The 12,351-nt window shown below is 43.1% G+C and overlaps 1 protein-coding gene across 1 annotated transcript in view; it reads right to left on the bottom strand.

Annotated features, from left to right (window-relative positions):
- Positions 1-867: 867 nt before the first annotated feature.
- Positions 868-12,351, bottom strand: part of LOC133560264 (multiple PDZ domain protein) — a 66,426-nt gene continuing 54,942 nt past the window's right edge. The window contains exons 38-48 of the mRNA XM_061912601.1: positions 11,132-11,215; positions 10,631-10,824; positions 9,353-9,367; positions 9,022-9,169; positions 8,866-8,952; positions 2,886-2,961; positions 2,651-2,811; positions 1,897-2,001; positions 1,728-1,822; positions 1,483-1,606; positions 868-1,409 (exon numbers count right to left, since the gene is read on the bottom strand). Of these exons, the coding sequence (XP_061768585.1) occupies positions 1,263-1,409; positions 1,483-1,606; positions 1,728-1,822; positions 1,897-2,001; positions 2,651-2,811; positions 2,886-2,961; positions 8,866-8,952; positions 9,022-9,169; positions 9,353-9,367; positions 10,631-10,824; positions 11,132-11,215 (1,236 nt within the window). The 3' untranslated portion in view covers positions 868-1,262. The remainder of the gene's footprint in view (positions 1,410-1,482; positions 1,607-1,727; positions 1,823-1,896; positions 2,002-2,650; positions 2,812-2,885; positions 2,962-8,865; positions 8,953-9,021; positions 9,170-9,352; positions 9,368-10,630; positions 10,825-11,131; positions 11,216-12,351) is intronic.

The following is a 12,351-nucleotide window of genomic DNA, read 5'->3' as shown; positions in this document are numbered from 1 at the left end:
CTATTTTTTAAAAACTATACAAATATAGTTGATTTCCAATAAAATGGCATTCATTTTGCTGAATGTTCCCGCCGTCATCATACAAAACGTGTCAGACCGGTTGCATGGCCTCCCATCAGGGCCGTAGTGGAGTATTCACCGTCAACGACTCATCATCACTTGCTGACTTTCACCATTAGAAGCCAATGATGAGTCATGAAGACGCCGGGTGTCAAACATGTGAGTCAGCACTTTGTGTGGCAACTTGGAAGTCTTGGTCCTGGGATTGTTTGCCGTAGAAGGCTTGGCTTGTGTTACGATACAACTTCAATCAGCTAGCCTTGTCCTGACTTGCCTGAAGTAAACAAAACTATTCTATCCGACTTCCTGATGGTGGGGGCGACCCCGCTACTGATGAGGCCAACAACAGGCGCTCGCTCGCAGCTGTTCAGTCTGACCTTGAGGTGAAGGAGCCGCCGAGTAAACCTGTTCTTGTTTTGTTTTCGAAGCCAAATGAATCAGAACCAGCTGCATGTCTAATTAGACATAGCTATGCCCCCCCCATGCCACTAAACTACATGCTGATTTGTGGTGCCCCCTATGGGTGGTGGTCCCAATGCTTTACAACAGGTGTGTCTAAAGTGCAGCCCGCAGCTCATTTTTTATGACCCACAACAAATACTAAAGAGAAAATAAACACTACACAATAAAAACCAAAGAAAAATGCAACTCTCCGAAACACTCCCAAAAAGGCAACCTGAAACCAAAATGACAGTGAACTGTACTGTGTATGGCTGTTGGTGATTTCTGTACGTCCTGTCATGTAGAGATACAAGTCAGTACATATAGGTAGACAGAATTTAAAATAGACAGTGAAATTCAGAAAAATATAATTCAACAAGGTCACTTTTTTATTCAAATTCTGCATGAATAAATTTGATTCTGTCTTTCGGACAGTTCTAATATCACATAAAAATGTGATAAGACTATACACTAGACGACATAAATGTCTAATAATGAGATTTTTATGGAATACTGATCATAGCAGCATTATAGGGCCATCTATCACACTGTTTTTTTTTTTTCGTTTTTTTTACGTATTTGTAATAATACTTGTGTAAGAAAAGGGATTCAACACTGACAGAATACATCATCATCAGTTCTGTCTTGGTTTGTGGTCTCCAGTGTGCTGTCATCATCAATTTACGTGAAAACAATTTGAAAAAAGAAGTTAAGTCATAGTCAAAATGGAGAAAATACTTTGGTCACGAAGACTGTCTAAATTAGGACAGCACAGTGAGGGTGACACTGCCTTTGGTCCTTTTCAGGATACCGACGGCTTCCTCGTGAGTGACGCCCTCCAGTGGCTGCCCATTCACAGCCATGATCTGGTCCCCACGTTTCAGGCGGCCGTCGTCTGCCGCCGCCCCCTTTGCAAACACACAAAAATACGTCGATTAGTTACTCAATGTCCGCTGTATAAAACAAACATCTGGTGCGTACCTTTCCGAAAACAGTTTTCACGTAAATTGGCAGATCCCCATGGGGGCTGCCGTAGCCTCCGACGATACTGAAGCCCAACCCATCAGGTCCTCTCTCCAGAGTGATTGTTTTATATTGCGGTGGGCTGATGGCGACACAGTGAGACTTTTAAACACTCTCCTAGGCCCCCACCCCTGCTAGAGTCCAGGTGTATTATTTTGTCAATGATCTACATTATTTGCACACAATATGCAGCAGGTTCAAACCTGAGCTCATCCTGAAAGATGCAACTAGCTGTGAGGCCCCCAGTCGCTTGATCATGAGCTGGACCGGTCACGGTAGTATCGCCACCTGCCACCACCTTTAAAAAAAAAAAAAAAAAAAATATTGCACTGCGTACGTATATATTAGGATGTGAATGTAGTGTTGTCTTGCCTGCAGCTTTATCGTCCCCGTGGCGTTCTTGAGTAGCATGACGGCTTGCGAATGGCTCATGCCCTCAGTCGAGGTTTCGCCAATACTGACGATCCGGTCCCCGACCTATAGGAGAATATTTTACACTTTAGTAGTATGCAGCAGGATGGAGCACATGCTTTTATATGTATTGTTTTATTCTAATTAATTTAATACATTTTATTTTAGTTTATTTATACAGTTTTAAATTTAAAAATCGGAAGCATGGGTTGTACGTTCATATTTTTTTATGTAGTCCAGGCATTTGTAGTTATTTGGTTTAACTATTGTTTATAGTTTAAAAAAATACCATTAATTTTATGTTATTAAAAAAAAAAAACATTTTATATTTCAAATTATTCATTTTGCATCTAAGGGTTTGTATTTTTTATTCTACTTATTTTATAAAATGTTACTTTGTTTTTTTATTTATTTTACCTGATAAATTAAAAAAAAACTTCTCAAGACTGAATTTGTTTTTGTATAATACACTAATATAATTCATTGTATTGTTCCACATGGAACAACAGCAGAATATATTCATCTGCTTCATGAGGTTACGTTGTTGAGTTCAATGAGTCCTTCTGTCAGCAGCAGCATCTGCATTCGAGAGTGGGCCATTCATTAGCCCCCTCTGGTCTATGTCACACAGGACGGCCATTGTCAACGCCGCCCAAAAATTGTGGGGGCTCCCTGTTTGCACATTTGCAAGCCAAATGAATTGCAAATTCCATACCTTCAGATTTTGGGTCTGCGCCGCCAGGCCGACGGGGTTCATCATGGCAATAAAGATGGGGATGTCGCCCAGGGGGCTGCCCACACCGCCTGCAATACTGACCCCGAGGGAGTCGCTGGGGCCTTTAGTGAACTCCACCGTTCTTACTTCGTCTTGGTGCTCTGGAAGCAGAAAACCTTTGGGTGTTTGTCCTGCTGGGGGACATTTCTACCATAAACTTCAGAAGGATGCTTACCTTCTTGACTAGTACACCTCTTGTTGGGGCCACTTCCTGAGTCTGAGGCCACCTTGGAGCTGCTTGGTTCACCTATCTGAAAAGACAGAAATCAGTTGGAAAACATTTTAATGTTCACATTTTATGATGCACTTTCTTAGCAAGAGTCCATTCGTCCAGCATCTAATTTTACTGTGGTAGGTCACCTCCTATTGTTCCACGGCACTGATAGCAAGGCAGGTTCTCAGACATATCTGTAGTCCCCAAAAGAGGTTTAGGCAGTAAATCTTCACCACGATAGTCTTTGGACAAAAGTCCTGGGCTTATTGGTATTTCTTACTTTTCAAACCCCCTTGTACGAAGTTTTGAAGTCAAGTTGTCTACTGTAAGTCACTTGGAGGGTCAGGCAATAGGCTCCACCCCAAAATCTTAGCACACATTTTGGACCTATTGGGGCCACCAGGACCTTTTAAAGCTAATTCCTTTTTGGCAGAACTCTTGGACCTTTAGTTAGTCCTATAGTTAGGGGAGCCCTGGGACCTTTTGGAGTGAGATGGCCTTTTTTGGAGGAATCTTGGGGCTTTTATGTCTTAAGATCTTTTTAGAAGAGCCTTGAGACCTTGGAGTTTCTTGGATCTAAGTAGATAAACCCCAATCGCTTTGAGGCCAATGCTGGTGAAAAAGTGTCCTGGAAATTCCAAGCACCAATTGTAAAAATGCCCCGAAAAAGACAGAGGGCATGTATCCAGTTTGTGTTTAATGTAATAAACGGTCAAACTGACTATTTATTATCTGCCTTTATGGTGGAATGTTGAACATTAGGTTGAGATACATATTTATATATATGTAGTGTTGATGTAGCAAGCTTATTTTACTGTGTAGCTTGCTACAATTCTCCGGAGATAGCTTCCTCTGTACCTTAGTCACATTTAATCCAGAGTAACTAGTGGCTTAGTTTACTACACTTTCCAAGCAGCTTGCCCATCAATGTCCATGGGCACCTCCTCCAGACATGCCTAAGCGGGATGAGAACCTCGGGTAAACTGAAGGTCCTTCTGTAAAGACTATGTCTCACAGTAGACCTGGGAAGGCCTCAGAGTCCTCAATTTGTGGAACGACAAGAGGTGGTCAAACATTGGAAAAATTTAAGACTGCGGTCAGAAGAAAGTGGGTAGATGGGCCAAAGGAAAATAGCAAAATATTTGTCTCACAAAACAGACATGAACAAATTCCGTCTTTACATGAACTGTATTGTAATCAATAGAAGTGAACATATGTTTGTGCCGAGACTGGAATCCTATGTAACTTTTGTACCCGTGTTAACTAAGGGTGATCGGTATTGACACTTTCCTCCCTGAGTGGTTTGCTCACACAGCTGTGCACTGTCAGTATAGCGATAACAAAACCCAACATTTACAATAAGCTAAAAATAATGTAAATTCAATAAAAGTACTGGTAAGTGGCCTATTGATGCACTCTGGAAGAAACAAAGTTATTTAATCAAACCATGCATCAAGGTACTGAGTTTATGGAGTGCAAGGTTTTTTTTCGGGAGCCCTCCTAAAATTACATCCCTTTACCTTCTAATTGAGTTTACATGCTCGCAGTAAATGTTTTCATCCTCTCCTAATGTGGTTTCTGCCACCGCTGATTTTGCATCCTGGATGTGATGACCTGCCCTATCCTGCCTCTGATTGGTCTGTACGTAATTTTTGCCCTAACCTAGCCAATCGTGACTCATTATACGTAAACCAACCAATCATCATTGCATTTCTCTGTATTTCTTTGCACCCCCCCCTTTCTTCTCTCTCTCTCTCTCTTCTTTTGTAGAGCATAGATTTTGAGTGACGCGACTATGCTACGCTGGGTCTAAAAATAGCTAAGCTACAGGGATCACTACTGGTTCAAGAAGGAGTGTAGCTACCGCCACGATACCGGGAAATGTAGTAAAGCTACATAGCATACCTACTTGAAGTACACGACTGCCCAACAATGCCCATGGAGCATGACTGAGCTATTTCGTAAGGATGCCATGAATTGATTAACGTGGACCCCGACTTAAAAAAAGTTGAAAAACTTATTCGGGTGTTACCATTTAGTGGTCAATAATACAGAATTTGTACTGTACTGTGCCATGTACTACTAGATTGCACAGATTAGCTAGAACCCTGCACGGCAGCAGCACAGGGTATAGGTCACTAACAGCTCAGTTGAGTGGAAGCTGTTTTCGGCAGCCCCCTGTGTGTTTGAGCAGCCTTATCTAGGGACAGCACTGCTCACCTCAACTGAGGACGGGCCTAGAAAAGGTGGCTTAAAAATTGCCCACTCAATCTCGCCTGGATAGGATACCGCACCTATCGGGCCATTCCATATACCCGCGGTCGAAATAAAAATAAAAATAGAAAATCATGCAACTTGAAACTGGCAACATGGAATGTAACGACTCTCCTGGACTCGTACGGCAGATCTGACAGACCTCACAGGAGAACTGCCTTGGTTGCTGCAGAGCTGAATCGCTACAACATTGACATTGCAGCCCTGAGTGAGACCAGGATCCTGGATGAAGGCTCTCTAACTGAGGAAGGTATGGGCTACACATTCTTCTGGAAAGGCTACCCCTCAGGAGGACAACATCTGCATGGTGTAGGACTGGCCATCAAAAACACCCTGCTGCCAAGACTCACTGAAACACCTGTCGGCATTATTGAGAGACTAATGACCCTCCGTATCCCCCTGGTCAGGAATTGCTACGCCACACTTCTCAGTGCCTATGCACCAACCCTGCCATCTGAGAGTGGGGTCAAGGATTCCTTCCACCAGTCACTTGATGAGGTTCTCTGCCGGATCCCCAAGAATGACAAGATTTTCTTGCTTTGGGATTTTAATGCCCGAGTGGGACAGAACAGCAGGATATGGAGTGGAGTACTTGGCAAACATGGAGTTGGTCAGGTTAACTCAAATGGGATGAGATTGCTTACTCTCTGCTCAGAGCATAACCTAACCATAACCAACACTTTCTTCCAGCAGAAGGCTAAATATAAGACTTCATGGATGCACCCTCGTTCTAAACATTGGCACCTCATAGACTATATCATAGTGAGGCGTAGTGACATCAAATATGTCCTCACCACTCGTGCCATGAGAGGTGCAGAGTGCTGGACAGATCATCATCTGATTATGGCCAATGTCCACATGCAAGTGCGCCCCCCGTGAGACGGCAAAGACCCAAAAGGAAGAAGCTAGACTGCGCCCGCCTGGAAAACCCTGACACAAGAAATGACTTTTGCCGCCTCCTGGCTGAAAAACTTGGGGAGGTGGAGTCTTCCTTGAACTCTTCTGAGAACTCTATTGACCAGAACTGGAACTTTATCAGCTCGGCTATTTATGAGGCAGCAGCCCAAACAATCGGCTTCAAGAGCAAGTACCACCAAGACTGGTTTGATGAAAACTCGGAGACCATCCATGTCCTGTTGAAGGATATGCACAGAGCACACAGGGCAACCCTAGAGAACCCTTCATCCAGCAGCGCCAGGCAGAAATGGCAGAGAGCTCGAGGAGAAGTGCAAAGGGCTGTTAGAAGGATGCAGAATGAGTGGTGGAGAAAAAAGGCACATGAGATCCAAACCTTTGCCGATAAAAATGACATGCACAACTTCTACAATGCTGTCAAGAAGACCTACGGCCCAACAAACCGCTGCATCACTCCCCTGAAAACAGCTGACGGCCTGTGTTCCTTGAAGGACCAATCTAGCATCTTGATGAGATGGGCGGAACATTTTAGCACCCTGTTGAATCGGGAATCTGATGCAGACCCCACTGTTCTGGATGAACTGCCTACATTTCCCGTCATGCACAATCTGGACGAGCCCCCAACCTTCCTGGAGGTCCGATCAGCTACCCGCTCCCTCAAAAACAACAAATCCCCCGGTAATGACAACATCCCGGCCGAACTGCTGAAGCAAGGAGGATACTTCTGCACAAGAGCTTTGCACCGGTACATCACAAAAGTCTGGGCTGAAGAGAATGTCCCACAACAATGGAGAGACGCCAATGTAGTCACTATCTACAAGAACAAGGGTGACAAGGCTGTCTGTGGCAACAGTAGGGGCATTTCACTCCTTTCTGTTGCCGGTAAAGTTCTGGCAAAAGTGATGCTCCAGAGGTTGATTAATAACATCACTGAGTCGATTTTGCCTGAATCACAGTGCGGGTTTAGAAAGAGTAGGAGCACAGTGGACATGATCTTCACAGCTAGACAGCTGCAGGAAAAATGTAGGGAACAACACCAGGACCTTTTCATGGCCTTTGTCGACCTCTCCAAAGCCTTCGACACTGTTCAGAGAGAACTTTTATGGGAAGTCCTCCTCAGGTATGGCTGTCCCATTAAGTTTGTTGACATCCTCCGTCAGTTTCATGATGGAATGACTGCTCGAGTGACCATAGGAGGTCAAGAGTCTGCCCCCTTCCCTGTACATACAGGAGTAAGACAGGGGTGTGTACTAGCACCAGTGCTTTTCAACATCTTCTTGTTATGTGTTACCAAGCTTCTCCACAAGGAGATTGAGGACAGGAGCGGTGTGACAGTGAACTTTCGTCGAGATGGCAACCTCTTTAATATCAGGAGGCTTCAGGCTACCACAAAACTGCAAAGGGAGAGAATTGTTGAGTTGCAGTACGCAGATGACTGTGTTCTTGTATCTCACAGCCCACAAGACCTCCAGTCTGTTCATGCTGCTGCGGTGAGAGCGTACAGCAGGATGGGACTGACCGTCAACACCAGCAAGACGGAAGTAGTCTGCCAGTGGAGCTCCAACAAGCCATCTACATCTCCTGTCTTCACTGTTTCTGGAGAACAAATAGCAGTCGTTCTATCCTTCAGATACCTGGGGAGCATTCTTTCTAGTGACAACACTGTTGATAGTGAGGTCCAGAACAGGATTAAGCAGGCAGCGGCAGCTTTTGGGAGACTCAGGCGTCGGGTCTTCCAAAACAAGAATCTCCATCTCCACACAAAGGTCTCTGTCTATCAAGCCATCTACCTCACTACCCTCCTCTACAGCTGTGAAGCCTGGGTAACCTACATCCGCCACATCAAGGTCCTGGAGCAGTTCCACATATGTTGCCTACAGCGCATCCTGGGGATTACATGGTGTGATCGTGTGCCTCATTCTGAAATACTCTCAAAAACCAACTGCAGGAGTATTGAGGCCATGATCACCCTGCACCAACTACGATGGCTGGGTCACGTAGTAAGGATGCCCTCAGACCGCCTGCCTCGCAAGGTGCTATACGGCCAGCTACACCATGGTCGTCGCTCTGCTGGAGGGCAGAAAAAACGATATAAAGACCAGCTGAAGACTGCACTAAGGAAGTGTAAAATCAGACCCGAGGCCCTGGAGGGTGTGGCTGCTGATCGGAACACCTGGTGTCAGCTGTGCCAGGATGGCACCTGGCTGCTGGAAGAGGATAGGACAGCCAGGAGACAGGAGAAAAGACTCAGGAGGAATACACCTACAGTTGCCGTTTCCACCACCACATTTACATGCCCTACCTGCAGTAGGATTTGTGCATCCAGGATAGGGCTATTCAGCCACCAACGAACTCATCGATAGAAGTGGATGTCGTCATCGGACTCGATGGACAACCATAAGCAAGTAAGCACTAATAGAAGTCTCAATCAATCAATCAATCAATCAAAAAGCCCCTGAACATCCTGTGGAGGAAGCTAATTTGAATCTTCACTACAGCTGTCCCATGCAGCTCTGCACAGATTCATCTGTCAATCGCACAATCTTCTAGACAAGATTCTTGGGTCCACTCTAGATACCTAAACTTCTCTGTCTTCGGCCACCTCCTGTACTTCCACCTATACCAAGGCCTTCCCAGTCAGGCTGTGAGACACAGTACCTCCAGTGGGTCTAAGGTCTACCCTCCTCTCGGTTGGACACTTCCAAACACAATATTTTTCTAGCTGGTGTCTGTGTGAAGTACGTAAGATCACCTGGCTACTTTGAGACAACCTCCGTTCCGAGTGGAAAGGTCCGGCTTTAAACCTCCCGACATCCATCTTCAGAGAACCGACACAGCACTGTCACCAGGGGACAGAAAATGACAATGAGAAGATGTTACTTTCGAATGGAACCCTTGTCTAAAGTACCTTTAGAAGAGCGGCGACAGCTTCCTGGGTGGCGGACCGGACATCTTCGCTGTTGACCGTCAATATCTGGTCGCCTTGCATGAGTCGACCATCCGTATCCGCCAAGCCTCCTTTGACAATGTCGGACACAAAAACCCCTGTGTCGTTCCTACCATATTGAAACATTTAATCTGAGATTAGAGGACACTTCCTGAAATAGTTCAACTCAAAAACTATGGTTTGGAAGGAATAGGTTGCACCTAACAAGAGACAAGCTGGGTGGGATAGGTGGTATTTTAATCTGCTCTACGTATTAGCATGTATGCCACTTTGAACGTCATCATAGTTTTACCTTTGGTCCCGCGATCTGAAGCCCAAAAGAAAAATGGGACATTTTGTTGTGAGTTTTCAACACATTGGACACCAAGTATTTCTGAAATATCTGACCCAATGCGATAGAATCGCTGCTGTCTGACCAAGGACCGTAACATTTGGTAAGTAACGAAGAAAAGATTTTAACGTTTTTTTGTGTCACATATTTATTTTAGGTGGGAATGGCAGAATAATTCCTGATACATCAAGAGATCTGTTAGTATTCTGATGCACTGCTTAAGTAAACTTTATGTACAGTGTAGGTATTAGGGCTGTCAAAGTTAACACAATAATACCGTGCTAACCATAAGTTCCTTTAACGGCGCAACATTTTTTTAACGTGTGAATAACGTGTATGCGTCCTGACTTCTTTTTGACCCTTGGTCCATTCTGTAGTATGGGAAAACGTAATGGCGTTCAGTTACTGTTGAGCCACATGCGGGAAAATAGCAAGCAGAAATGCACAACAAAAACGGTACAGATCCAAAGCCATGACAAGACAATTTTATCTTTGGTCGCCTTGAGATGACATCATTACAAAAAATGCAAGCTAGCACGCTTTGCCGCTTATTGTAGAGAGGAGCTTCACTTCCGTGTTTAGATTACAGTTAGGTACATTGAAAACATAAATTGTAGCTTGTTACACTAACTGCCTTAGTAAGATGGGGTTAAAGGTCAGTACAGAGGGAAGACCAAGGCAGGAAGTCTTTTAATATTGTTTATTCTTGTCACGATGTCAAAAAATGTCAAAACACCTCTTTTCAAATCAATCACACAGTTTCAGCTTCATAATAATAGCGCTTCGCATCCGGTCTAATGACATAACAAAATAAAAACTTATCTTGCATTACAAACATGCTTTGACAACGATATTTTGTAGTATAATGTAAAATAATATCTGTCTGCGATTAATCACAACTATGAAATGTGCAATTAATCGCGATTAAATATGTTATTTGATTGACAGCCCTAATTAGTACACTTTAGTGCAATTAAATCTAATATGTCTAATTACAATTGACATACAATGAGATACATAGTTACAGTATCTCTGGTATTAGTTTATATATCCAAGCTCTACTGTAGCAAATGACACATTTCCACCAAGAGCCCAGTTTGGTGCAGTAAAGCAGATACAGTGACGTTTCCACTAAGAGTTCGATTCGATTCACGACAGTCAAGCTGATGCGATGACATGTTTTTTTTTTTTTTTAAATGTCCCCAGTAAACATATTGCAGTTCTTTTTGATGAGTTTACCTCCTCCCAACGATGCTAAGTCCCAGTCCCTGTCCAGGCCTCTTATGCAGTTCCACGGTGAATGAGTCCCACAAGTCCTCCTCCTTGTACTGGGCCTCGTCCCTGTAGACGCTTAGCCGGACCCTCTGTGGGGTTTGGCGGAGCACGTTTATGGCGTCATCATGGCTTGCGGTGCGCAGGTCGATGCCATTCACCTGCGTTACGCAAACGTGCAGTCATTTCAGATAAAACTACACATTTTCCCTCAGCCTTTCTTGAGAAAGATCTTTGCGTGACAGGAAACAAAGGGTCAGGACTATTCAGTCCTTTGTGTGCGTGTGTAATGACCGACCTCCACCCCTGACAACAAAGCCTTACACCATTGGATACCACATCTTGGATTCTGTTTCCATTAATCGTGTCAGTTCTATCCTCAATTCCCTTCGACTGTATTTGATACTCAACTAAACCTCAGGCATGAATGGAAACGCCTCGCTTTATTTTTTTTCTTGAAAAGCGCACCTCTAGAATTTGGTCTCCGGCCCAAAGTCTGCCGTCCTTGGAGGCTGCTCCTTCTACGTAGACCTCATGGATGATGATGGCCCCCTGATGCCAGAGATAGAGGAAAACGTAAGCATATTTAGCATATATTTAAAGGAAACAGGTACATAATGACAGGAATGGACATAATTCAGTGGTTCTCAACCTTTTTTCAATGAAGTACCCCCTGTGAAATTTTTTCTAATTCAGGTACCCCCTAATCAGAGCAAAGCATTTTTGGTTGAAAAAAAGAGATAAAGAACTAAAATACAGCACTATGTCATCAGTTTCGGATTTATTAAGTTGTATAACAGTGCAAACTATTGCTTATTTGTAGTGGTCTTTCTTGAACTATTTGGAAAAAAAGATATAAAAATAACAAAAAACTTGTTGAAAAATAAACAAATGATTCAATTATAAATAAAGATTTCTACACATGGAAGTAATCATCGACTTAAAGTGCTCTTTTTGGGGATTGTAATTTAGATCCAGCTGGATTCATGAACATAATTCTAGACATTTCCTCACAAAAAAATAAATTTATGGAACATGTCCACAAAAAATTTAGCTGTCAACACCAAATATTCCATTGTTGCATTTCTTTTCACAGTTTATGAACTCACATTCATATTTTGTTGAAGTATTATTCAATAAATATATTTATAAAGGATTTTTGAATTGTTGCTATTTTTAGAATACTTTTGTAAAAATCTCACGTACTCCTTGGCATACCTTCAAGTACCCCCAGGGGTACGCGTACCCCCATTTGAGAACCACTGACATAATTCATATAAAATGTATATAAATATAAAGAAACATCCTCCATTGCAGCCAATAAAGACGCTGTGATGTAACTACAGTAGTCTGCTGTTTAAAGAAGTATGTAAATTAACAAAAGTTATACCCTCCTAACAGCACAACTCTTTTGGGTTACAATACAACACTGGTATTGAAACAGAAGTTCAGAACATTCCACATTAAAATGGCTAACAACAAAATATGTTGACATTAATAAATATTTGGTGGTACGTAGATGATCAAATAATAAGACTTACTCATAGTTATAATTAAGAAAAATTAAACAAGTTTACAATAGAAACATGAGTTTGTAATATTCCTCTATTGTTCAAACGAGCAGACTACTGTCAATATTTTTCAGATGAAAATTTAAAAAAAGACAATATGAACAAGGTAGTTGGAAA

Source organism: Nerophis ophidion, linkage group LG10, assembly GCF_033978795.1.
Source record: "Nerophis ophidion isolate RoL-2023_Sa linkage group LG10, RoL_Noph_v1.0, whole genome shotgun sequence".
In the NCBI taxonomy this organism is placed as follows: domain Eukaryota; kingdom Metazoa; phylum Chordata; class Actinopteri; order Syngnathiformes; family Syngnathidae; genus Nerophis; species Nerophis ophidion.
Note: the sequence above shows the minus strand (reverse complement) of the source record. Positions and strands in the feature narration are given on the sequence as shown.